The 23,985-nt window shown below is 59.6% G+C and overlaps 3 protein-coding genes across 12 annotated transcripts in view; all 3 read right to left on the bottom strand.

Annotated features, from left to right (window-relative positions):
- Positions 1-941: 941 nt before the first annotated feature.
- Positions 942-3,225, bottom strand: OCEL1 (occludin/ELL domain containing 1). Of its 2 annotated transcripts, XM_043586929.1 has the most exons (6): positions 3,093-3,225; positions 2,559-2,735; positions 2,231-2,430; positions 1,844-2,009; positions 1,526-1,579; positions 942-1,342 (listed from the first exon to the last, which is right to left on the bottom strand). In XM_043586929.1, exons 1-6 carry the CDS (start codon positions 3,159-3,161, stop codon positions 1,220-1,222), a joined length of 789 nt encoding a protein of 262 aa, XP_043442864.1. In that variant the 5' UTR covers positions 3,162-3,225; the 3' UTR covers positions 942-1,219. The 2 variants fall into 2 exon arrangements, with proteins under 2 accessions (XP_043442864.1, XP_043442865.1); XM_043586930.1 differs by lacking the exons at positions 2,231-2,430; positions 3,093-3,225 and having other exon boundaries at positions 1,844-1,959; positions 2,559-3,051.
- Positions 3,226-4,873: 1,648 nt separating this feature from the next.
- Positions 4,874-8,046, bottom strand: USE1 (unconventional SNARE in the ER 1). Of its 2 annotated transcripts, XM_043586927.1 has the most exons (9): positions 7,883-8,046; positions 7,504-7,553; positions 7,267-7,345; positions 7,024-7,176; positions 6,497-6,509; positions 6,294-6,401; positions 5,778-5,805; positions 5,320-5,494; positions 4,874-5,078 (listed from the first exon to the last, which is right to left on the bottom strand). In XM_043586927.1, exons 1-9 carry the CDS (start codon positions 8,021-8,023, stop codon positions 4,896-4,898), a joined length of 930 nt encoding a protein of 309 aa, XP_043442862.1. In that variant the 5' UTR covers positions 8,024-8,046; the 3' UTR covers positions 4,874-4,895. The 2 variants fall into 2 exon arrangements, with proteins under 2 accessions (XP_043442862.1, XP_043442863.1); XM_043586928.1 differs by lacking the exon at positions 6,294-6,401 and having other exon boundaries at positions 7,883-8,044.
- A 1,458-nt stretch (positions 8,047-9,504) lies between these two features.
- Positions 9,505-23,985, bottom strand: part of MYO9B (myosin IXB) — a 91,749-nt gene continuing 77,268 nt past the window's right edge. For 7 of the 8 annotated variants that reach the window (XM_043586921.1, XM_043586917.1, XM_043586923.1 and 4 more), the window contains 19 exons: positions 22,676-23,590; positions 21,911-21,983; positions 21,592-21,716; positions 19,201-19,334; positions 18,779-18,969; positions 17,549-17,647; positions 17,264-17,437; positions 17,139-17,180; positions 16,838-16,949; positions 15,602-15,675; positions 14,950-15,142; positions 14,733-14,861; positions 14,362-14,467; positions 13,935-14,066; positions 12,854-12,977; positions 12,351-12,398; positions 11,863-12,005; positions 11,072-11,199; positions 9,505-10,951 (listed from right to left, as the gene is read on the bottom strand). In XM_043586921.1, the coding sequence (XP_043442856.1) occupies positions 10,536-10,951; positions 11,072-11,199; positions 11,863-12,005; positions 12,351-12,398; positions 12,854-12,977; positions 13,935-14,066; positions 14,362-14,467; positions 14,733-14,861; positions 14,950-15,142; positions 15,602-15,675; positions 16,838-16,949; positions 17,139-17,180; positions 17,264-17,437; positions 17,549-17,647; positions 18,779-18,969; positions 19,201-19,334; positions 21,592-21,716; positions 21,911-21,983; positions 22,676-23,590 (3,358 nt within the window). In that variant the 3' untranslated portion in view covers positions 9,505-10,535. The remainder of the gene's footprint in view (positions 10,952-11,071; positions 11,200-11,862; positions 12,006-12,350; positions 12,399-12,853; positions 12,978-13,934; positions 14,067-14,361; positions 14,468-14,732; positions 14,862-14,949; positions 15,143-15,601; positions 15,676-16,837; positions 16,950-17,138; positions 17,181-17,263; positions 17,438-17,548; positions 17,648-18,778; positions 18,970-19,200; positions 19,335-21,591; positions 21,717-21,910; positions 21,984-22,675; positions 23,591-23,985) is intronic. The other variant, XM_043586920.1, reaches the window with a different exon arrangement.

Below are 23,985 nucleotides of genomic sequence, written 5' to 3'. Positions count from 1 at the left end.
TGCTCTGTTAGATTCACAGGACATCTGAGAACTGAGCAGGACCATTCTGTCCGTCCTGCTCTCCAGTCCCTGGGCCAGAGACCTGGATGTCTGTCTCGGCCTGACTGCAGAACTCCTACTCCTCCTACAAAACCCCACCCATATGGCCCTTGAAGACGACATCTTGAGGCTCTGGTTAAGACTGTCATCCAGCCTTTTGTTATTCCTCTTACCACACTGGGCCCAGGCCCATGGTCCCTGAGCGTAGAAACTCCATGACTACTGGTTCTGGGACTGAGGACTCTGCGACTGAGTGGCTGACCCTGCCTTCCCTGCCTGTAGTATGCCTCCCTGATCGTCCCCATCACCCTTGCTCCCCTGGCACGCCAGCCCTCACCCACCCTACTCAGGGCCCCGCATGGGGTGGGCACCCTGCGACTCTCTCCCAGAGCCAGGCACAAGAGCTGTACTCACACAGTGCCTGGCATCAGTCACTGCCCGGCCTACAGTGCCCCAGTAGAAGCGGAGATTTTTAAGGGCTCATGTATCCGGGGTGGCCTCGGGGACTCCAGCAGGGCTCCTGGGCTGAGTCCGCCCCCTTCAGGAGGTCCCCAGTACTGCACCACATGAATTTTGTATCACGCCCACGGAGCAAGACTAGGGAAGGTCCTCCGCCAGTCCTGCCTCTGTTACTGGACCTGCCGAGACTTGTGGCTCCCGGAGCTCCCCTAGACCAGGCCTGGCTGAGCAGGTGATGCCGGATGTCAGCTCCTCAGCTTCCCACCAGAAGACCACATGCGGTTCTTGGAGGAGAGGGAGCTCTCCGGACAGACAAGGGTTCACAGCCTGCCTGGACAAGTCTCTTTTCCAGAACCTTGAGTTTTTAACTCTGGAAAATGGAATAACGATTGTTTTGGTGACAACTGAGTGAAATCAGGAATGTTAAACGGCTGTACACAGTAGGCATTTAATAAATGTTTATTACACTGGGATGGAAACGAGGAAAGACCTGCTTCCAGGGGATGGGCTGAGATCTGGGCTCAGGGCCTGGGGTCCCAGAGCAGGTTCTGGGAAGGCTTCCTGGAAGAGGGGGCCATCAGAGCTAGGTCTCAAGGGCTGAGGCATTTGCAAAAGCTACCCCAGGAAGGGGTAGCAGCAGGAGCTAAGGCCAGGAGGTAGGAGGCAAGGGCAGGGCGGGCCCCCCACCCCGATGTGTCCCTCTGCCTGTCTGCCGGGGCGCTCAGAAGTACACGGAACTCTTCTGGTCTCCTTGCTCATCAAATTTCTGGATCTGTGTCTTGAGGTGCCTTAGTTTGCCCTTCAGGTAGTGGCAGCGAGCCTGCTTGTCCAGGAAGCTGGGGTCCTGGGCAGGGCAAGAGCCAGGAAAGTCCTTGTAGCAGTCTGGCTTACGGCCCTCAGCTGCTCAACCCTCTGCCTTTTCCTCTCTGAGCCTCAGTTTTCTTTCCTTGAAACTGGGCACACTGAGCCTCATGGGAACGTCATGGGTGCAAAGCCCAGGCTGTGGGATTCAGGAGGCATGACTCACCGTCTGTTTCTTCTTAAATTCCCTCCAGACTCGGGTGGCAAGTTGGGCCTCCTTCTGCAAGTGGAAAGGGGAGGGGTGGGGTGGGGTGGGGTGGCTCACAGAATGCTGAAGCCAAGGAGGGATGGGGAAACTGAGGCTCAGATGGACAAAGTGACCCGTCTAGTGAGGACTTCAAGGGCTGACTTTGGCCCCTGTGCTGTGGTGCCCACCCAGCCTAGAGGAGAAAGAGGCCCAGGGACCTGGACCCAGGGGGTGTCGCAGAGGCCAGGGTCCATCACCAGGAAGGGCTGTGGGGCGGGGGTTTCTCCCGCCGCTGACCTGGCTTCGGGGCCTCGGCAGTGAGTTCAGCAAGGTCTCCAGCTGTTGGAGTTTTGCCCGGGCACAGCCCACCTCTTGCTGGAGCTCCAAGAACTCTGTGTACTGGTCCTGGAAGACTGCAACATAGCGGCTCCGTTCCCTCTCACTCCTCACTTGTGGGTACTTACTGCGGGGTTCAAGTGGGTCAGAGTATGAGTGTGAAGAACCCGTCCTGCTCCCCCAATCCGTTTGTTTTCCTTTGCCCATGTTGGGCTCCCTGCCCCCCCCACACACCCCTTTTCTTTTCTCTTCTTACTATCTGGTAAACTTTTATCCACTTGTCAAAGCCCCAGCCTCAGTGCACCTTCCCTGTTCCCCGGCATCAGGAACAACGTGGGGGACACTCACAGCTCATAGTCGGGCACTGGGTGGGGCCTTGGCCTACGCCCCCCAGGGATGGCTTCAATAGGCTTCTTGGTGCCCAAGAGGGCCCGGGAGGGCAGCTCATCCTCAAACACAATCTTCTTGGGTCTGGCCCTGTGGGCTCCTGGCTGAGGCTCGCACAGAGCGCGGGGAGGGCTGGTTTCCTGGACTGGAGGCACCAGTCGCTGCAGGTGCCGCAGGAATCATGGTTTGGAGTTAACCAGGGTATGGGGAAGCCGGAATCCCTCAAACGGCGGGGAAGGAATCTTTTGCCTAGGTTCGGCCTGGGAGCCCTCCTCCCGTCCAGACTCACCGGGGGCCCAGGGCCAGGCGGGCGGGTCTGCAGATCCCCCCGATAGCCGCGGGTCTTGGGGCTCTCCCGGGTAGGCATCCGCCTCGGGGAGGCGCCGCTCGGGCGTCCCTGGGGCGGCGGGCGGGTCTTGCGAGGGACGCCGCCGCCCGCGCGTGGCGGGGGTGGTCGGCGAGCTGCCTGTGGACGCGACAGAAGGACGCGCCTGGAGGCGGGCAAGGTCGGACGACGCACAGGGAGGTGAACCGGGAGCGGCCAACTCTCCGCGGACCCGCGAGCTCGCAGGCTCCGTTGCTATTTGCATACACGCGCTCGATTGGCTCTCAGAGCAGCCCGCCCCTGGCTGCGTAACCCGGAAAAGCATTACGCCCGTGACGTCACCGCGTACCCTGAGCCCGCCAGGCTCCAGTTAACCCCCGAGAGGCCGCAGCCTCGCCCACTACGGCGCGTGAAGCCCTCGGACACCGCCCCCGAGAAGCCCCCCCGGGACCTCCGCCCCAGCGGCAGTCCGCAGGGACCGCTCCCGTCCGGGGTCACCTGTCCCAGCGTCCGGGTCTCCGAGCCTGGGTCCGCTCCCGGAGAGGCGCCTGAGTCCCGGTTGTGCATTAACTTCTAAGGCTGGACACAACCGGAGGGGTCGCTTCACAGGGCGGGGCGGGTCCTAGCGGGATTGGGCGGGGTGGGGGCGGGGCCCGGCGATGAGGGAAGGGGATCCTCCTTTGAATCGCAGGTTCGAGTCCAAAGGAGCCGGTGACTCACCTCCGACTCTGTTTTTTGGCCTGAAACACCGGTGGTTTTGGCAAACTTGTACTTATCTACTTACTCAGAAATTATATTTTAAAACTATTTCTCTAATCACTAGATTATTATTCTCTGACCCGCTGTAAGAGAAATACTGGTTTTCCTACAACTTTTGTTAACTCCAGTGCTATTATGGTTTCCCACAAGTATGTTTTCAGAGTTTTAAATCTTGACTCATCTGGTGAGAGAAACAGCCCAGAAACGATTTGTCTGTTTTCTTGCAAATTTGTTGTTGTTGATTTTTGGGAGCTCTTTGTTTAGCAAGGATGGTGCTCAACCAAATAGTGGGTCTTTTCCTTTTACTATTATAAACGAGGTCTTTCAATAAGTTTACTTTTTTTTTTCCCACGAGGGAAACTAAGTATTCGTAAGTCCTTTTCTGTTTTATTTAATTCTCTTAACTGAAACAGCTTTTTTATTTGGGTTTTTCATGTAGACAGTCGTATCATCTGCAAATAACTCCTCCTTTTTTTCTCATTTCTTCTTTCTTGTCTAGTTGTATTGACCAGCACGTCCAGACAAATCTCTGGGGGAGTTGGGTGAACTGTGGGTCTTCCCCCATCTCCCCCTTCCTCACTTTGACGGCAGAATTGCCTGTATTTATTCATTAAATTCAATGCTGTCTTTGGCTTGAGATTTTTCAGTTAAATGAGGGGAATATCTATCTTTGCCTAATGTTTTTTGAGAGATGTTGAGTAATGGACACCGTACGGTCCGAAGTGCCATTGATTCACCCCACGATTTTGTTTCCTGATGTGTTAATGTGGCTATGTTGACCCATCTCTGCAACTTAGGTGTGAGCCTTCTTAAGATCTGTTTTTTTTCCCCCCAATTTTATTTTTAAGTAATCTCTATGCCCAGTGTGGGACTCGAACTCACAAACCTGACATCAAGAGTTGCGTGCTCTACTGAGCCAACCAGGTGCTCCTTAAGATCTATTTAAAAAAAATTTTTTTTTTTCTAACGTTTATTTATTTTTGAGAAGAGAGAGACAGAGCATGAGCGGGGGAGGAGAGAGGAAGAGGGAGACACAGAATCCGAAGCAGGCTCCAGGCTCCGAGCTGTCCGCACAGAGCCCGACACAGGGCTCGAACTCACGGACCGCGAGATCATGACCCGAGCTGAAGTCAGATGCTCAACCGACTGAGCCACCCTGGCGCCCCAATCATCTTCAGTTTCAAGGAAAGCCCAGCATGGACACTCCCTCCTCCAGGCTGACCTCCAGGCATAGCCCCATTTCTCCCCCACCCTCCCCTTGATCCCACAGGGCTGAAGGCACTGTTGGCCTTCGACTCTATCAGACCGGAGGCTCCTGGGGCTTCTTGGGACCTGGCCTTTTGCAGTGTGGGGTAGGTACCAGGGGGGAATCCGAGGGGATGGTCTTCTGAGTCCCTTCCCAGACTGACCTTCCTCTCCGGCTTGTGCATCCTCTGTGGCTCTCAGGAACCTCCAAAGACCCTCCCATATTGTTGCCTAGCCCAAAGGGCACCCCTGGACACGGGTGGAGGGCAGACGGATGCGGGGGGCCAGCACAGGTCTTTATTTGAGTTTGGGCATGATACGGATGAAGAGGACCATGCTGATGAAGATGAAGCAGACGATAACAAGCATGGCCCAGAGCAGCCAGTTGACCGACTTTTGCGTGTGTTGCTCCAGCCGCTCCGACTCTGTCTTCAGCTTCTCCAGGTTCTGGTCAGCCATCTTGAGTGAGTGCGACAGGGTCTGTGGGGCAGGTGGGGAGAGTGTCAGCAGGACTGCAGCCAAGCGTGGCCTCTCACCACCACCCTGGGGCAAGTCCCCTCCTCTTGGCCCTGGCTGGTACTGCGCCCTCTGCTGGGAAGTCCACTTTTGCCTTCTGTCAGACTCCTTGATCCAACAAAGCCCTGGCCCCCATGCCCCTCTGCTGGGAAGCCTTGTCTGGCGTCCCAGGGCAGAGGCTGAAAAGGCCCCACAGTCCTCACACCTGGTTGTCCTTCTTAATGACGCTCTGGGCGGCCAGTGTGTTGGTCTTGAGGCTCCGGGCCAGGCCTAGCATCTCCTCTGCCAGCTTCTCCTGGAGGTTCTGATGTCGCTGCAGGACGAGGTCTAGTTCGGCTGCTGACTGTTTCTCATCTCCTGGCCTGGGCCCTGCCACCCCACTGCCCTCACACGTGGGCGGACAGGTGGGCGTGGGATAGGAAGAGACCAACATGTTCCCAAGGAACCCAGAGGTTATGGCTTCGGCCACGGCCCTCCTTGGGCCTCAGTTTTCCCCTTCTTTACTTTGGCTTTTAGGAAGAACATCCCCACAAGTGGCTTCTGATCGATGGTTTAGATGCTTGTGGTGGCCCTCATGGTTTGGTGCCTCAGTGGCCCAAGGTTCATCCAGCCCCCCATACTGCCCCCCCCCCCCAGTGCTCCCCAAGGGCTGAAGACACTCACGTTCTCTTCCTCACATCCAGCTCGGGCTCTGTAAGTGAAAAAGGCCAAGCAGGAAGAAGGAGAGGATTGGTTTCCCATTTTCCAACTTCCTGATCATCGCTTGTGCTGTGTCTGCTACTCATAATGTTGTTTCCTTTTTTTTTTTTTATTTTTTTTTTTAAATTTTTTTCAACGTTTATTTATTTTTGGGACAGAGAGAGACAGAGCATGAACGGGGGAGGGGCAGAGAGAGAGGGAGACACAGAATCGGAAACAGGCTCCAGGCTCTGAGCCATCAGCCCAGAGCCCGACGCGGGGCTCGAACTCACGGACCGCGAGATCGTGACCTGGCTGAAGTCGGACGCTTAACCGACTGCGCCACCCAGGCGCCCCATAATGTTGTTTCCTATCTTGTCTGCTGCCCAGTGAGCTCCTGATCATGCTTCAAAGCTCTAGGTCAAATGCCCTCTCTTTTAAGAAGTTTTCCTCATCCTTATCTGGGCTCCCCCAGGCCCCAGGTCCCTCTGCTAGCCTAACCTGTGGGCTGGGTGTATCCGGCTTTATTTCCTCTGGGGCCCATCTCCTCTGTCCTGGCACCCCCATCAGGCTTAACTAGGTGATGCCCCTGGGGATGTGCTCCCTGGGCTGTGAAGACCGTGGAGGAGGCAGGTGAAAGAGGCAGCACATAGCTTGTCCCAGACAGTTAAGCCTCAAGTCCTGTTTTATTCAGGTTGACTCACCTCCAGCAGAGTCCTGTGGGAAAAAGAGAGAGGTATGAAGTCACCTACCTGGTAATGCCCCCAAACTGTCCTTTCTGCTCTCGGAAACTCCCCACTCTTAGTCAGGGCCCTGGGCAAGTCCTATGGCCTCTGTGCCTCAGTTTCTTCATATTGAGGGTTTACCTGACCCATGTAAAGTGTTCAAAAGGACACCTGTCATCCTATTTTACAGGTGAAAAAACTCGTCCACTTGTGGCAAGATGAGATAAACTCAGTCTGTCTGTGGCAAACTTGTCTATCTGTTGCTCTGGGCCAACTCTGGAGCTTAACGAGATAGGTGCCATTTTCGCCTTGTACCAAACTCCTAGATATCTAGCAAAGTCCTGTCTAGGCCCTTCTGTTGGGAAGCCTACTGTGGGCCCAGGGTGGAGGCTGTTGGGCCCCTTAGGGTCCCTGCACCTGCCAGGGTGGGGTTGTTCTGCTATGCACAGGCACTAATCTCCTGTCCCTGACCAAAGGGTTCCCAGGGATCAGGGAGAAAGCCCTACCGTGCCTAGAAGCTCACTCCGCATTTCGCTGGTGTATCGTGCCCGGGACTGCAGATGCACTGTCTTCGTGGCGGGTACCCGCTCCTTGGCTGTGGTTGGTACACGGCCAGGGGCCAGGAACTGGTTGGCTAGTGCTTTCTCTGAGGAGGAGGTCTGCAGAAGAGGGAAAAGGGGTCACCGGACGGGCAGGTCCTGGGCAGGTGAGCATGATGAGGGCCGAGGAAGTAGAGTACCCCTGCTCACCAGCTTCTCTGCCTGCAGCATCCCCTTCAGGAAATCTACCTTGCGGGAATATTCATTGATCACCTCGGAGGCCGGTTTGCTGGAAGGTGAGAAGAGGAAAAAGAAAACCTGCCCACTCCCTCCAGTTCTGGGAAGGGTGTCAGCAGGGGCTGGAGCCCAGGGATTCCCCAACAGGGGCTGGCCTTCAGGCCTCGACTCCCATCCCGATTTGAAGCCCCTGTAGCCGCCGGCACTCACCTTGCCTGGGTTTTCAGGGCCTGCAGCATGTCCTCGAGAGCTCCCACGTACTGGGGAGGGAAAGTGGGGTGTAAGCCCGGTTCCCCCCCCCCCCCCCATCCTCCCACTAATAACGCTCAAAGGTGGGGTGGTCAGAGCCATCAAGGGGCGGGACCAGGACGGGGGCAGGACTGAAAAGGGAGGAGCCACGTCCCAGGGGGGCGGGGCCAGCTGAGCTTCAGGGAAGGGGGCGGGAGCTGCAGGTGGACGTGGCGGAGCCGACCGGAAGAGGCGTGGCCAGAGCGGCTGTTGGGACTGGGGAGTCGGGCCCGATGGCCGTCAGCCCCGTAGGCCGCCTTCTGGGAGTCGAGTTGTACTCGGAAGTACAGGTTTCCCTCACCTTTTCCAGACGCCACTCGTCCGGGTCCCGCTTCTCCGCTGCCATCGTTTCGCAGCGGCAGAGCAGCCGCACCAGGTTCAGCTCCAGCCTCGACGCTGCCATCCCCTCTCGGCGGTACCCGGTCCCTTCCGCCGGCGCCATCTTGGAAAAGGTCGGAAGCGCCCTCGTTTTGGCCTCTTCCGGTCGCGTCCGCCGCTCGCTCGCTGTTCCATCTTTGTTTGGGGCGGAAGTAACGTCTTATTTCAAGGAGGGGCGCTGTGCGGTCCATGTTTATTCAGGACTGAATCGCCTTTTTTTTGTCCCCCCTCGCAGGCGTCTTAGCTCTTCCGGGAGGGTTGAAAGGACCGGATCCTTCGAGGTCAGGTCCATGTGCAATATACGTCCTCTGCTCATTCTTTTCTTTCTGATCGGAATTCCTTCCCCCACACCCACTCCTGTTTGGGTTCTTCTCATACTGAGCTCTTCCGTATCCAGGCAGCCTTCCCGGTTCTTCCTGGGGTACGGCCCTGGGACTAAGGAATCCAAGGCTTAGGGGCCCATCCAGTTTGTGATTATGTTCTTCCGGGTCTGACGCTGACTCCACTCCCCCCTCCCCCCCCCCCCCCCCCCCCGGGGCCTTGAGCGAGGTTTCTTAATTTTTCTGGACTCGGTTCCTCCTTTGGGTGGAACTTTGGGTGGTGTGACAGAGCCTGCCTCCAGGGGAACATTAGCTAACCCTGGGGTGAGAGGTGGGACGGGGTCGCCCCTAACCCACCAGGCCTCATGGAGAGAACCCCACCTGGGTCCCCAGCCCTCCAGCTGAAGCCCATTCTGTGAGCTCCTCCCACCCCAGGCTTGCAGACCGGGTGAGGAGGGGGGACTTTAGAGGGACTAGAGCCTGGCATGCAGCCCTCATCCATCTTCCCACTCCTCACGTCACTTGTGTCCTGTTCACACCTGTGGGCCTGGTGTTCTCGAGAAATACTATGGAGGAGAGGAAACCCAGGGTAGATGAAGGAATCCAGGGGGCAGATGAGGCAGGTTCTGAATCCCAGCCCTGTCCCATCCCAAATACGTGGCCTTGGACAAGTCTCTCAACTCTTCCTCATGTGCAGTCTGGACTAGGGTTCTTCACTGTCGCCCACCCCACCCCCATGGGCCCCACCTGCCAGCAGGTTCCCACAACTGCCCATCTGATTTGCAGCCTGGGAGCTGGTCTGAGAGGGGATGGTGGGGGTGTGTGGTTTCTAGCTCTGTTGGGCTCACCAGGAACCGATCCCTTCATAGGGCAGATGGCCCCTACAGCTGACATTTAAGCCCTACCTGGGGAGAGGCTGGGTGCTGAAACAGGGCACCAGGAGGCAGCTCCCAGGACAACAGGCTCTGCCAGCCCCTCACCCCCATTTCCAGATCAATTAACAAGCCCTTCCAGCAAGCCCACCACTCTAGCACCTGGAGTGCGTGTGAAATTCCAGCAGCAGCATTTGTGGGACAATCGAGGCAGGTCCTCCCAGACCGGGGGGCACATCCCCCTGCCCTGCACCCCTTTTGGCTGAGGTCACAGGGTGGACCCCTCCCCTGCCCCACCTGTCAACCCCTGCTCCTCCAACTCTGAACCAGCCCGAGCAGGAATTGCACGCAAACACTTTTCAGGCACTTTTTATTTCACACGGCTCGTGGGGCACCTGGGGCACCTCTCGTACCAGACCTGTGGCCGTGTGTCTGGGGAGCGACCCAGGCCTGAGAGAGGAAGCCCCGCTCTGGAGATTCCCCAGACTGTCACTGTTGACCAGTAGGAATGTACAACCCCAGGCCTTGCCCTCCCTGCCGGTGAGTGGTCCTGAGTCGCGGCTCCTGTTCGCCACACGGAACGGGCGGCGTGCCAAGGATGGCCTCCTCCAGCCTCCTGAGTCCAGGGCGTGGTGGACAGAAGAGTGACGGCCACATTCAAGTCTCCCTGGGATGTGAGGTCTGTGGTGCTGCGGGCGGAGGCTGCCTACCACCCTGTGTCCTGACTCCAACCACCAGCCTTGATCCCCAGAGAGGCTCCGGCGCTCCCTCAAGTGCATGCCAGCCAGGTGGCCGGTTGCCAGCTGGGCCAGAGGAGGAGTCTGAGACGGACTTGGGGCAGTCAGGTGCCCCAAGGGTCCAAATCCCCTGCGCACGGTCCTGGCCCTCAGACCACGGGCCCCGAGGCGTCCTCAGTGCGAGTCTGGGCCTCCTCCGTGTGGCGGCTGTTGCGGGCTTTGCTCCAAAGACTCATGTCCAGGTTACAAGGGCGATGCAGGGCGTTAATATAAAAGTTTGTACATACACGTATAAAAAACAATTTGGTCTCTTGTTAAGGCTGTTACAGTTTGAAGTTATGTAAACCACGCACAAAGAAACAGTTACCATAAAAACAAAAAGGGAGGTGGGAGATGCCAGGCTGCCCACCGTGATTTGGTGCTCCGGGTGGGCGTGTCTGTGTGATGTGGGGGCCCAGCCAGGGCGACGGGGCCTCGGCTGGCCTCTCCCCGCCTGGACTCTGCGCTCGGAGCTGACGCCCACCTCACATTGCTTTCGGAGCTTTTCATTCGGAATCCTTCTCGGCCAGATGCTGGCTCTGCAGCTCACGCCCAGCTCCGGCACTGGGTCGTCCTCAGACACGCGGCCTCTGGCACTGTGTGGGCCCTCAGCCATTGGCCTGGCCCGGGGTGGGGGGCAGGCAGTAGGTCGGGGGGTCCGAGTACCTCCGCTTGGCCCCGGGAGGCTGGGCGTCCTCGTCCGGGGGCTCCCGAGTGCCCCGCGCGGGCAGGTGCGTGCCGGGTGTGATATACACAGAGTGCACCTGGTCCGGGCGGCGGGCGGGCGGCTCTCGGCGCCTCACTAGGGCAGCACCCTCCTGGGCACCCGGTGCCCGGCCAGGGAGGTGGGAGGGTAGGCCGGGTGGGAGCTTGATGTTGGCTGTGGGCATGATGGGGGTCCGCCGGGGGGTCTTCACTCTGACCGTCACGAAGGACGACGGCCTTCGTCGTGGAGGGGCGGCTGCCACGGGGAGGGGGCTCAGGGCGGGCGCGCCGGGGCTGGGGACAGCAGGCGCGGGGGGCCCTTTTGAGAGACAGACGGCAGGGTTACTGCAGCTTCAGGGCCAGTAGATGGACCCTTGCCCCAGGGCCGGCCGGTGGTGGACACGGGAAGGAGAAAAGCAGACGCCGCCTTAATACTGACCTTCTGAGGCCCCCCGCCCGGCCCGCTCTTCCAACAGGCTCTCCGTGCTGGCCGACGTTTCCGAGTCCAGGTTTTCCTCGTCGGAGCCCCGAGGGTCCAGCTCCGGCAGCCGGTAGGTGATGTCCTCCCTGGGGATGAGGGGGTCACGGTGTCTAAGGCTGTTCCCAAGGTGAAAGACCACCCCTCCAGAGTGCCAGCCGCCGGGTAGGGGGCAGAACAGGCCTTCCTGGTCCTGGATGGGAACCCCTGCTCCCAGCACCCCCAACACCCGTCCCCAAATCACACCTGGCCCGGAGAAACTCATGGGAGGGATGTGTCAGGCTGCTGAGGGAAGGCCCTGTACTGAACTAGTGACCTGCTTCTGCCTCAGGGCCTTTGCATGTGTTGTTCCCTCTGCCTGGAGTGCCCTACCTTGTTCCTAAGACTAGGGTGGCCCGGGTCACACCTGTTCTCCTGGCATGTTAATGGTGCCCTATTCACACGTCTTGGCGGGACGACAGATTGGTTGGTCACTCCAGCTAAGACCAACTTCCAGGCGAAGTTTGGGCATTACCCCTCTGCTGCCCCTTCTTTCTTTGTGGGCCACCACGGTTCCCGGTGGCCAAGTGTGGGGTTTAAACAGAGCCCTAGGCTGCGTGTTAGGACAGCAGCACCCCACAAGGTGGGTACTGGATGGCGGGAACGAGCCTAGCCCGTCAGCCTCCTAACAGCCAGGTCCGCTATGGCAGAGGGGCCTGGGGGTGGGGGCCGGACGGCAGAGCCGAGGGCAGGAAGGGGGCAGAGACACTTGCTTCTCCTCCTTGATGGACTGGATCCGCTCAATGAGGATCTCCTTCTCGCGGTCCTCGTCACCGCTGGGCACTTCCTCTTCTGGCAGCACCCCGAGGTCCTCCAGGCCGCCCACACTGCTTCCCCGGGTCTTGGGGCTCTTGTTCTGCAACAGACAAACGGCAGGTCTGGCTGGCCCCTCTGGACAGTGGGCTCAGTGCTCACGGGAGGGAGAGGGTGGTGTGAACGGCTCTGGGAGAGATTAGTTCTGACGTGGAAGGGTGGGCTTAGTGAGGCTGCTCCGGGGATCAGGTGGGGACCGAGTGGCCGGTGCTCAGCTGATTAGTCATCCTCAGCGCAGGTGGGCAGCAGGCGACAGGCCTCCCCCAGCATGCACTTCCAGAAGGTTAGGACACGCTCAGTCTATCCTAGGAGACCACGGGCATGAGGTGAACCCAGCATGCACCACGCCCGGAGACATGCAGGGTGGGCCCGCGGAACATGTACATACCAGGACCCCCTCATAGGGAGACGAAAACCCCAGTTTGAGAGGCCATGGCTGGGAAAGAGATGAACAGAGGGTGACCACACAGGGCCACGATCACCACACGGGTGTAAGTCACGGGCACCGGAGCCACATCTGGCTGCGGGGACAAGGATGGGGTCCTCCCCCGGGAGCCCCAGACCTGCCTCCCCCTCGGCCCCCACCCCCACTGTAGGGCCACTTCTGCTGTGGGAAGTCTTCCCCATAGGCGGGGCTGGTGGATGACCTGAACCATCACCAAGTGGGTGCCAGGTCCCCTGCTGCCCTTTGAGGGGCAGTCGGCATGAGGCTGGGGGAGGGAGGCGGTCGTTTAGCCGATGTGGGGGACCTGGCTCCCAACCTTGCTCCCATGAGGCCCCTGGCCAGGCAGCTTGTGGCCGAGGGTGGGCAGGGAGCGCAAGGAGTGATGGCGTGAGGCCCCGCCCCACGCCCAAGCCCCGCCCACCGGCCCCGCCCACCCCTCCACTCACAGTGTTCTGTCGCAGGAGGGAGAGTCTGCGGAAGGCGATGCTCTCCGCGGCTTCCAGCTGGCTAATCTCCTCCATCTTCACCTTGTACTTCCTCATCTGTTCCTTGATCAGCATTTCCACGCACCTGCGGAGAAGGTGACTCAGTCACTGCCCCAGGACGGCCAGCGTCAGGGCCTGGCGTCTAGAGAGGCACTGGGCGGAGACTGGGGCACGGCGGCCAGGCAGAGATCCAGAGACCAGGCAGGGCCACAGACACAGCCGTGGGCTGTGTCATCTTGGTGCCAGCTCACCGTGTGACCTCGTGCGGCTCACTCCACCTCTCTGAGCCTGAGCCTCGGACTCAACCAGCCTGGTTTGAAGGAGGAAGTACAGTACGCGGATCAGAGTGAACCGATCCCTCATAGTCACCCTGCAGGGTGGGGGTTCTCCCACCTCCCGTGGAAGCATGAGGAACGGGGAGGCTGGGTGATTTGTCACAAGGGCCGCGGGCAAGCAACCCCAAGGGCTCCAGAAGGTGCACTGTGAGTGGTTAAGTGTGTGGGGGGCTCAGCCTGTAGTGGTCGGTGGGGGGAGGGCGGGCAGCCCGGAGAAAGAATCACAGCTCAGGTCTCCCGACACCTCGACCACATGAGGAAAAAAGGAGCAAAGAGTGTGGCGGAAGAGGCCGGAAGGAACTCTGTCAACACCACGCAGCTACTGGGGTAGCGTCAGGGCCACCCAAGAAACCGCCTAGGGTGACACGTTCTTATTTTTACAATTCGAAGCCTAAACAATGAATGTCCTCTCAGTCGCTGATGTCTAACGACTTTCTTCTGAGTTCTTTTGAAGAACTTTGAAAACTTTTGAAGATGGTGCGGTGGGGAGAAGGGGAAGAAACCCCCAGGCCATTGCTTCTTTTCCTGACGGCTCTCGTTGCTAACCAGAGGCCGAGAACGCGGGGCTTTGCCGTCTGCCCCTCGCCCTGCAACTGGAGACGAGGGCTTTCTCCTCCTTTTTGTGTTCTCCAGCCTCAAAAGCATTCGGAAGTGATGCCCCAGCTGCCGGAGGAGACAGCGCGGGGGCCCTGGCGCCTGGCACTCACGTGGTGACCTTGAGGACATCCTTCATGCTGGTCAGTGGGTCTGAGTTGTCAGGGCAGCGCAGGAGGCAGGGTGCGAAGATGATAGCGAGAGCACTGGGCGACATGCGGTTCACGTCCTCGAGCAGGGCCACCCTGCGTGGTGAGCGGCAGTTAGGGGTGGCCAGGGAGCCCCGAGACTGGAGGCCAGGACCCTGGGGCTGCTGCCAGGAAAAGTGCCTCCAGACCCTGGAGGTGGAGGCTAGCACCTCGCTTCCATGGGGCAGAGAGCCACCGCAGGAGAGCGTGGGGGGCCCCTCTCCGACCCCCGCCCCCAACCCGGCCCCGGGGCCTGGGGTGCAACCACCAGAGAACGCTGGCCCAGGGAACACTGTGGCGGGGCTCCTGACGGGGACCCCCACCCCCACGAGAGCAGGGGGCAGGCACTTGCTTGACGAGGTGGAAGATGAGCCGCTCCAGTGAGTTGTGGTTGGCCTCAGGCAGGTGCTCCAGGACGGTGTAGATGGCGGCCAGCTGCTCCTGCTTTCCCGGCAGCTCTGGAAGGGCCCAGGGCGTCAGCTCCCCATAGCACTGGCCCCCCTACGTTCCCGGGGCGCAGGGGAGCCCCCCCCGCCATGTGGGGCCAGATGCAGGGCCACAGAGGGGTCCTGGCCCTGCCCTAGGCTGGGGACCCGCACCGGGCCAGCTGCTTTGAGCCTTGGCTTCTCAGCTGTGCCTCCCCGATTAGCCTCAGTGAGCGCGCGTGGTTCCAACCCTGGCCGTGGCCACCTGCCCTGCCCTCGCTGCTGCCGTGGGACTCACCTACAGCTCGGAGGAAGTCGCCGTACTGGGCAAAAGTCATGAGGGGCTCAGGCAGCTCCCGAAGCCACTGCTTGAGCACGCCGGTGATGGCATGGATGGGGAAGTTCTCCAGCTTGACGGCCGTGGGGTCTGCGGGGAGGCGGGGGGCGGGGCTGGTGAGCGCAGGCAGGGGGGCTGTGCCCCAGCCCCCTCGTGCCCACTCCTCCCGGACACCCACCTGTCTGCAGTGCCTGTCGGAGCTCCCGCGTGCGGTTGGCAGCGCCCGACTTGCGGTAGAGGCCCTCGGTGTACAGGCCGTGCATCTCCACATGTTCCAGAAGCTTCTCCAGCACAACAGGCACTGAGGCCTTGTCACTGGTCAGGCTGTCCACGCACACGCCGAAGTGGCCCGGCTCGGCGCCTGGCTCGCTCTGCAGTACCAGAGGTCGGGGGGGGGGGGGGGGGTCAGGTCTCCTGTGTGGGCTCTACCCTCCCTGCCCCTCACGCCCCCCACAGGCTGCTGGGGGCGCCCGGCTGGGGAGGTGAGCTTGCTGGCCGCTGGGCAGGGGCTCCCCCTGCGGAGCGGCCCCAGCTGCCTCAGGGTTGTTGGTCCTGCTTCCGCTGCAGCTCCAGTGCTTGGGACCCTGCCTCCCTCACGCAGAGTTGGGGACGCCCTCCTGGGTCTCGGGCGGGGCAGGGCTGGGGGTCTGAGACGCACGTATAAGCCCAGTCCTGTCTCAGGGGACTCCGAGGGGCTCTGACAGAACAGGGGCTGCAAACCAGCCCCTCGTCTGACACCCTACGCTGGCCTGGCACCAAGCACACCCTCTCCTCCGCATCGCTCGGGAGGGCCTCCCCTAGGTGTTCCGGAAAGTTCCCGGCCCGCTCACCTTTCTCCTGCATGCGTAGGCGCAGTAGGTCTGAATCTTGGGCACACACTTCTTGTGGCAGGTCATCTTGCACACTAGGAGGTAAGGGGGGGGTGGTCACAGATGATGCATCGAAGACCCCGGTTTCCCGAGGCCGCCTGCCCTGTCGGCCAGGGACCCGCTGACCAGCTTCTAAATTGGGAGTCCTACGAATCCCTGCCCTGATGCCCAGGCGAGGAAGCCACGTGGGCAGATGTTCACAGCTGGTGACTGTCTGCAGCCTCAGAGCCCGGCCGGCAGGACAGGAGCAAGGGCTCGGGAGGGGGGAGGTGGGGGGCAGGGGCATACTTGAGAGAGGAAATGGGCTGAGACCAAAAAGGAGAGGGCAGCTAGTGTCCTTGTCTCAGGACGGTGACAACTGCCTGGATATTTTTTTTTTTTAACATTTTTTTTTATTTTTGAGAGACAGAGCGTGAGTGGGGGAGGGGCAGAGAGAAAGGGAGACACAGAATCAGTAGCACTGCTTGGGTATTTGTGATGGACATGAGGGGACAGATCGCTCTTTACACAGGGACTGAGGAGACAGGAGACCCCGGGCAGAAGAGAGAGAGGCCCAGGGAGAGAAAGCTGATCCCTGCAGGAAAATACAACTGCCAGAGACCGACTGACCCGGCCCCGGGCTCCTGCCAGCTGGGTCATCCTGGGCTGTATGTTTCTTGGGGTTCCTGTGGGACTGACTGACCTCGCCTGGCACATGAGGGAGGGACTCGGGGGGCCGAGAGAGGCGCTGGAGTTCAGGCAGCAGGGGCAGTGTGTTGACGGGCTTGGAGGAAGGACGTGGGGTAACCTGCCGAGGTGGAGGGCAGGCTGCAGAGGTGGCTGGGGGCCTCAGGGCTGGCTGAGAATCGGGATCTGCCCCAGGGTGACAGTGGGAGGTCTGAGTGCGTGAGGTGTGGCGAGGGCAGTGTTCCAGAAAGATCCACCCTGTGGCTCGAGTGAAGGCCCTGGTGCACAGTGAGGGGTTGGGGACATGGTGGGGGATCAGGGGGCTTGGTAGGAGGGTCCCAGGGCAAGGTGAGGGTCAGGGGGTGCAGCAGGTGAGCCAAAGATGTTGTGGAGGGTTCTTGGGCATGGGGAAGGGTCAGGGGCTGCAGTGGGAGGGTCCGGAGGTGTGGTGGAGGGCGGGGGGGAGACAAAGTGAAGGGTCAGGGGGACTGGTGACAGCGTTAGGGGATGCGGGGGGGTTGGGGCACTCACCGCTGCAGAGCAGGGCCTTGTCCATGAGCCAGATGTAGGAGAGACACTGCTCACACGACTGAGGGATGCTCACCTGGTAGCTGGCGAATACGTGCCCATTGTGTTGCTGGACCTGGGGGCGGTGGAGGAGGGCGCTGAGCGGCGAGGGCAGACCCTCCACGGTCTCACCACGGGGCTGCCCAGTGTGCACGCGGCCCGTGGCATATTGGGGCCGAGGTTCCCATTCATGGCCGGGTTCCCTAGGGCTGGGCGGGAAAACACGCTCACACACACACTCTCTCGCACGCGTGCAAATACTCACAGCGCGGTCCTGCTTCCGCTTCTTCTTCTGGGCTTTGCTCGGCTGTGAGGGGGCACAGAGGCGAAGTCTGTGTGGGCCCCGGGAGCGCCCCCGCCTGCCCCCGTCCCCGAAGCCGCGCCACCAACCTTGGGCGGCTCGAAGTCATTCTTGGTGTGTCCGCGGGTGAACTCGTCGAGCAGCGACTGGAAAAGGTTGAGGACCAAGTTGGTGTCCTTCTCCCCCCGCTCGGCCGCCAGGTTGTTCACGACAATCTGGTAGTTCTCCATCAGGTCCTTGTAGCCGACGTGGATCTTGCCATTCTGCAGGGATGCAGGCGTGACCCGGGGGGGAAGGACAGAAGGGGGAGGCGCCCGGGAGAGGCCATGGGGATCCCCACAGGGGCCCTCGCCAGGGCTGGGGGCTGCACGTACGGGGACAGAGTACATGGTTTTGAGGTTGCTCCTGAACTTCTCGGTGGCTTCGATGAATAAACTCTCAATGGGGGTCTTCTGGGAGCGCAGGTCGTTTATCTGCAGGAAGAAAGAGGTGCGCTGACCCTGAGTGACCTCAGGTTTTGCATCTGATTGGTGGCTGTTCCGCTCTGTCCCAAGTCCTTCCCTGGCTCCTCTGGGAAAAAAATCTAGGCCCTCTGGCTAATCCCGGTCCTTCCAGTCCCCTTAGTTCGGGTTTACAGCACCCAACATTTGGGGCTGGATCACACTGGGGGCTGTTGACCAGCACCCCTGGCCCCCACGCCCCAGATGCCAGTAGCACTCCCCAGTCAGGACAGTCAAAAATGTCTGCAGATGTCCCAGAGTGTCCCCTGGGGCAGGACCATCTCTGGTTGAAAACCACTGGTCTAGCTGGGGCCCTTCCTGCCAGCCCTCACAGGCACTTAACACCGAGCCACGCCCCGGATCCATGCCGTGGTTACTAATTCAGCTCCACTGTATACACTAAGCACTCAATCAGCACCTGCCCTGAGACCCAACGTGTTTCGTTAAAAGTGTATTTTTTTTTCCTTTTAAATTTCTAATGTTTATTTTTGGGAGAGACACAGGGCATAAGCGGGGGAGGGTTGGAGAGAGAGGGAGACACGGAATCCGAAGCGGGCTCCGGGCTCTGAGCGGTCAACACAGAGCCTGGTGCGGGCCTCGAACTTACAAACTGTGAGATCATGACCTGAGCCGAAGTTGGGTGCCCAACCGACTGAGCCACCCAGGTGCCCCGGGTTCTACATTTTCCGTGCAGTCCCTGTATTAAGACCCGCTGACCTTTTTTTTTTTTTTAAAGTAAGCTCCATGCCCAATGTGGGGCTTGAACCCACGACCCTGAGATCAAGAGTCACATGCTCTACCGCCTGAGCCAGCACCTCAAGACCCACTGAGTTTTTACACGAGATGTAAACATCTGTGGTGAGCAACAGGAACACCGGCTGCAGGTGTTCTCACGTGAGCCCAGGGAGGGGTTCTCACCTGGTTTCCGGAACTCTCTGTGCCGGAACTGTGCACCTGGATTTTCTGTTCCCGGCGCACGAAGGGCTGTGGTGTGGCGGCTCAGAAAACGGCCGGGTGGTGAAAACCCTTCTGGGGAGGCCCAGCTCTGACACTGTGTGTCCCCCCCCCCCACCCCGACGCTGTACGTGCCCCTGGGTGACCCACCTTGTTGAGCAGGAACTCATCCAGGTACTTGAGCTCGTTGGCGTTGGTGATCTGGCGGAACACCGACTCCCGCCACTTCTCTGACACCGTGATTCTGCCGATCTTGAGGTTTCGGTTCTTCTTCCCTTTGCCTCCTGGCTCCTTGGCGTGCTTCTCCCCGGCCGCGTGGCGGTGCTGGTGGCTGGAGGAGGCTGGAGGGAGAAGGAGCAGCTGGTGAGGTGGGTGCTGGGGGAGGCAGGGTCACACACACAGAGAACCAGGACCCTGCCCTGCCGCGAACCGGGGTCTGCAGCCAGAAAGTGCCCTGGTGGGGCTGGGACCAGCCCTGAAGCCCTGTGCCCAAGGCCCCACCTGGAGGTAGCACACGTCCCCAGGGACCCTGACGGCTCCACCATCCATCCCTGAGGCTGCCAGCAACCAACCTTCTAGATTCTTCTTGGTGGCAGCAGCTTCCAGCACCGTGTGCCCTGGCACTGTGTTCTCAGTTTCCTCCACACCCTCCAGGCTGGCTTTTTTATCCTTGTTCTTGTGCAAGAAAAGTCTTTTAAAAGTGGATCTGTAGGGGAAAGTAAGGGGTTTCATTTAAGCTTCTGGAAATGACCACGGAAGCAAGGCTGAAGGAAAGGTCCTCTTACTTATAAAGAGAAAAAATAACGCTTTTCTTGGTTGTCAACGCAATGAGATGCTACTAAAAATGAGATTGGTTTGTGTGAACTGACAAGGGGGGGTCAGGTGAAAAAGCAAGATGCAGGGAAGCCACCACAGCATGACCCCATTCTCATTAAAAAAAAAAAAAAGGGGGCGCCTGGGTGGCGCAGTCGGTTAAGCGTCCGACTTCAGCCAGGTCACGATCTCGCGGTCCGGGAGTTCGAGCCCCACGTCAGGCTCTGGGCTGATGGCTCAGAGCCTGGAGACTGTTTCAGATTCTGTGTCTCCCTCTGACCCTCCCCCGTTCATGCTCTGTCTCTCTCTGTCCCAAAAATAAATAAACGTTGAAAAAAAAAAAAAAAAAGAACTTCCCCTCTGCCCCCTTAATGTGTTTTTACGGGCCCAAGTTTCAGGGGGAAAAAAATCAAACACATGCCAAATCATACACTGAATGGTGTGCCCCCCAAAAGATGTGTCCATGTGCTAAATAACGCTCAGGACCTGGGCGTGTGACTTTATTTGGGAAAAGGGTCTTTGCAGGGGCGCCGGTGGCTCAGTCGGTTAAGTGTCTCACTCTTGGTTTTGGCTCAGGTCATGACCTCGTGGTTTCTTTCTTTCTTTTTTTTATTTTTATTTTTATGTTTATTCATTTTTGAAAGAGAGAGACAGAGCACAAGCAGGGGAGGGGCAGAGAGAAGGGGAGACACAGAATCCGAAGCAGACTCCAGGCTCTGAACTGTCAGCACAGAGCCCAACGCGGGGCTCGAACTCACAGACGGCGAGATCATGACCTGAGCCGGAGTCGGCTGCTCAACCTACTGAGCCACCCAGGCGCCCCAAAGACCTCGTGGTTTCTTGAATGTGAGCCCCGCGTCAGGCTCCACGCTGGCAGCAAGGGGCCCGCTTGGGATTTTCTCCCCCCCCCCTCCACGTGTACTGTCTCTGTAGATCTCAAAAAAAAAAAAAGTCTCTGCAGATGTGACTAAGTTCTATGTGCCACGATCTGAATGTCTTTGTCGCCCCAAATTCGTATGCTGAAGTCTAATCCCCAGTGTGATGGTATTAGGGGGCTGATTAGATCACGGGGGTAGAGTCCCTATAAATGGGACTAACACCCTTACAAAAAGGGGCCCAGGGAGTTCCCTTGCCCTTCCTGCCACAAGAGGCCCCAGTGAGAAGATGCCATCTGTGAACCAGGAAGTGGCCCCCACCACATACTGCATCTCCTGGTACCTTGGTCTTGAACTCCTAGCCCCCAGAACCGTAAGAAACACATGTAGTTCAAGCCACTTAGTCTGTGGCAGTTTTGTTAGAGCAGACGGTAAATGAAGCACTTGGAGCTGAGACCATCCGGAATACCCAGTTGGGCCTTAAATCCAGTGACAAATATCCTCATAAGAGACAGAGAAAGAGAAAACACAGAGGAAAGAAGAATGTCAGAGAGAGAAGACGGGGGCGGAGATGGGCTGATGCAGCCACAAGCCAAGGACACCCGGAGCCCCCAGGAACCGGAAGAGGCGAGGAAGGGCCCTTCCCCAGGGCCGTCTGAGGGAGCCGCCCTGCGGACACCCTGATCTCGGACTCGTGGCCGCCAGGACTGTGAGAAGTGAATTCCAGTTGTTGGAAGCCCCCCTGGTTTGTGGGGCTTTGTTCTGCCTGCCTCTCCAAGCCTGTGCCGGCCCTTCCTCCACCTCCTGTCTCTGCGTTAGGATCAAAGCCCCCCCCCCCCCCCCCCCCCCCATCCCATGGCCCATCCTCTCTGATCTGTGATGGAACCATCTGGAGCACTTCTGTGGACAGAGCCTTGGCCCAGTTTCTTCCATCCCAGGACCCAGGAGGGGTTTCTAAGGTAGAGGGGGCTGGATTTGGATACCATAACAAGTCAAACGGAAACCATCTCTCTGTGGACCCAGAGGAGGGGACCCAGAGTGGCCCCAGACTTTAGTGGGAGTCATCAGGCTGGCGAGTGGCCACGCTGGCACATGAGGAGGGCGTGACCTGGGCTCTGTGAGGGATCTCTCATCCCAGGCTGAGTGAACACCCGCCCCACCGTGCATCCTAACTGCCGTCAGTTCAGGAGACCAGACTGCTCTGAGATGGGAGGCCGTGGCAGGGACCCTGGGCATCCCCTGGTGACTTGAGCCACCTCCAGACCCCACACTTACTTAGAGTCTGCCTGGGAGCCTGGGGACAGCCCGGAATCTGTGCCGGCAGAAGCGTCGCCCGACTTCTTCTTCTGGACGGCCAGCTTCTTGGTGCCGGCCTCCCCGTCCACCGTTTCTGTAGAAGGCTGCCAGAGAACAGGGCTGGGTGAGCAAAGGCAGGCAGGACCTGCTGGAGGGAAAGCGGGGGTGCTCCGCTCCCCGTGCACTCCATCCACCGACTTCCCTTCTCTTTTACGTTGCCCTTCGGGCAGAGCCAGGGCGCCCCGGGCAGAAGCGGGTTTGGCCCCTGAGAGGTGGCAGCCGCAGCCTGAAGCTTTACCTGAGTCTTGGTGTGGGACGGGGACAGGAGGAGCTTGGAGACGTCGCTCGTGGATAAGGAAATGCGCCTCTCCCTATGAGATCACAGAAATGTGGTTTTTATTTACAAGAGCGAGTTGGACAGTTTTGGTGGTCCCGACTTGGGTGGGAGGGGACCAGGGATGCCGCTGGGTGCTCCCCAGTGTGCCGGACGGCCCAGCCCAGACAAGGAGCCCGACACAGGTGTCAGTGTGCGAGGCCCAGAAAGCCCGACCTAACAGCCCACATCCTCCTCCGGCCCTTTTGCCCTCTGGCCAAGCAGGTCTCTGGGAGGTCGGGCTGGCGACTCGGGAGTCATCCGTATGCAGCTGACTAAGGGTCAAGAGTTGGGCCCCTCTTCAATTCCTGGGTGAGTGCGATCACCCCTAATCTCTGCCGAGGAAACAGAAACCCAGGCAGGCCGGGGAGTGGGATGTTGCCCCGGGACGCTGCTTCCCACGAAGCCAGGGGATTTCTGTGTGAACACAGCTCGCTGTGGCAGGGGCCTCAGGGTCCCAGCTGGCCCCAGGCTCAGCGGCTCCTGCCAGATGCCTCCCCTCCACCTTCCTCTGCCCCTTCTCCCTCCATCCTCAGGGCTCCCACACTCAGAGCCACTCACATGTTTTTGGGACGTGCGGCACTGCCCTGGTCCTGCGGCCAGGAATCTTGTGTGTCCCTCCACCTTGCCCGCCCAACCCAGCCTGGCACCCCGGGTGTTCAGACAAAGGAGGGCCTGGGGCTTACTTACTCTGTGGGTGTGAGAGTGGCCTCCATAGCCCGGTACCGCTCGCTGAGGTCCAGGGACTGGCTCAGCATGGTGCTGGAACTGGCAGCCATCAGCTTCTTGCCCCGCCAGAGCTCCACGGCGCTGGCCAGCCGCTCAGAGTCCGGGTCCCGGTACCGCTGGATCTGGGTGGAGCCTCCGGGGCTCTCGGGCCTGTCCTGTGCCCTCAGGTCACCACCGAGCTTGCTCTTGTCCTTGGGAGTCTCAGGGGTGGTGCTGGGCGTGGGCTCGCTGACCCTATTGTCCAAGGCTAGGCTGGTTGGCCGTTCCACGTGGCCAGGCGTTGGGTCCCCACCCTGGGGCACCTTCGGGGTTTCTCCGGGCAGCTGGCCGGCTGGCACAGCCTGCAGTGGCTCCTCCGGCTGCTGCTTAAAAGCATTCTCTGCCTCCGTCCCCAAGTCTGAAAGGGTTTCGTCTTCTCTGCTCTCCTTTCTGTCTTCTGGGAGGCTCTCTTCTTGCTCGAGGATGGCCCTTCCAGAAGGCTCTCTGAGAGCAATCTCTTCCTTGCAGGACTGGATGTGTTTGTTCTGGAGCTTCACGTGCTCCAGCCCTCTCTGCCGCCGTGACTCGCGCTTCTCTCGGCTGCTGGGCACCTTCTCGTGACTTTCAGCCGTGTTTTTCTGGGGTGCGGGAGGTTTCTCCAGGCTGGGGACCTCCTCCGGTGGGGAGCTCTCTGCCAGGGGCTCATCACTTGGCCACACCTCGGGCTCCACTGCCGCAGGCTCCCTGTCCTCCGATGGTTCCGGGCCCTGCCTGGGCACCTGCTCCTGCTCGGCCACCTGGCCTGGCCCTCCCTCTGCTGTTTCTTCCCTCAGGGCTTGCTGGGCCTCCCTCTCCTTCTCTTCAGCCTTCTGCTTCTCTGCGACCATCTGCCTGAAGCTGGTGTGAGGCGTTAAGGGGGAAATTTCAGGAACAAACATGCATGCCACCTCCAGAACCCACGCAGGGCATCAGGGGCCCCTGTGCCACCCGTGGGCTAGGGGCCAGGCTCTGCCTCTGTTAAATGGGGTAACCCTGGCCCTCGGAGAGGCTTCTGGAAATGTGTAAGCTCCTCAGCTACTAAAGGGGGATACAGGAGGTGGCCCCTTATTGTCATGGCCACCTCTGCCCTGGGTCTCCCTACCGTGGGGAAATCCCTGAGTTCCTTTGGGGTCCCTGGCTGGGTGGACGCCTGAGATTCACCTAGAAGAATGGGGCAAGGGGAACCGGCTATGGGCTGGTCCTAACAACCTGAACCCTCCACCTCTGAAGCCAAGTGTTTCATTAAGGGGCCC

Source organism: Prionailurus bengalensis, chromosome A2 (assembly GCF_016509475.1).
Source record: "Prionailurus bengalensis isolate Pbe53 chromosome A2, Fcat_Pben_1.1_paternal_pri, whole genome shotgun sequence".
In the NCBI taxonomy this organism is placed as follows: Eukaryota; Metazoa; Chordata; class Mammalia; order Carnivora; family Felidae; genus Prionailurus; species Prionailurus bengalensis.
Note: the sequence above shows the minus strand (reverse complement) of the source record. Positions and strands in the feature narration are given on the sequence as shown.

What these genes read in the sequence shown, in the direction of transcription:
- USE1 (XM_043586927.1), bottom strand. Translation starts at nt 8,023, where the DNA reads ATGGCGCCGGCGGAAGGGACCGGGTACCGCCGAGAGGGGATGGCAGCG. An exon ending in ACGAGTGGCGTCTGGAAAAG is followed by an intron (nt 7,554 to 7,882) that starts GTGAGGGAAACC and finishes TTCCCTCCCCAG; the next exon opens with TACGTGGGAGCTCTCGAGGA. An exon ending in TCATTAAGAAGGACAACCAG is followed by an intron (nt 5,079 to 5,319) that starts GTGTGAGGACTG and finishes CCTGCCCCACAG; the next exon opens with ACCCTGTCGCACTCACTCAA.
- OCEL1 (XM_043586929.1), bottom strand. Translation starts at nt 3,161, where the DNA reads ATGCACAACCGGGACTCAGGCGCCTCTCCGGGAGCGGACCCAGGCTCG. An exon ending in CGCCTGGCCCTGGGCCCCCG is followed by an intron (nt 2,431 to 2,558) that starts GTGAGTCTGGAC and finishes CGGCACCTGCAG; the next exon opens with CGACTGGTGCCTCCAGTCCA. An exon ending in TGCCGAGGCCCCGAAGCCAG is followed by an intron (nt 1,580 to 1,843) that starts GTCAGCGGCGGG and finishes TTCCACTTGCAG; the next exon opens with AAGGAGGCCCAACTTGCCAC.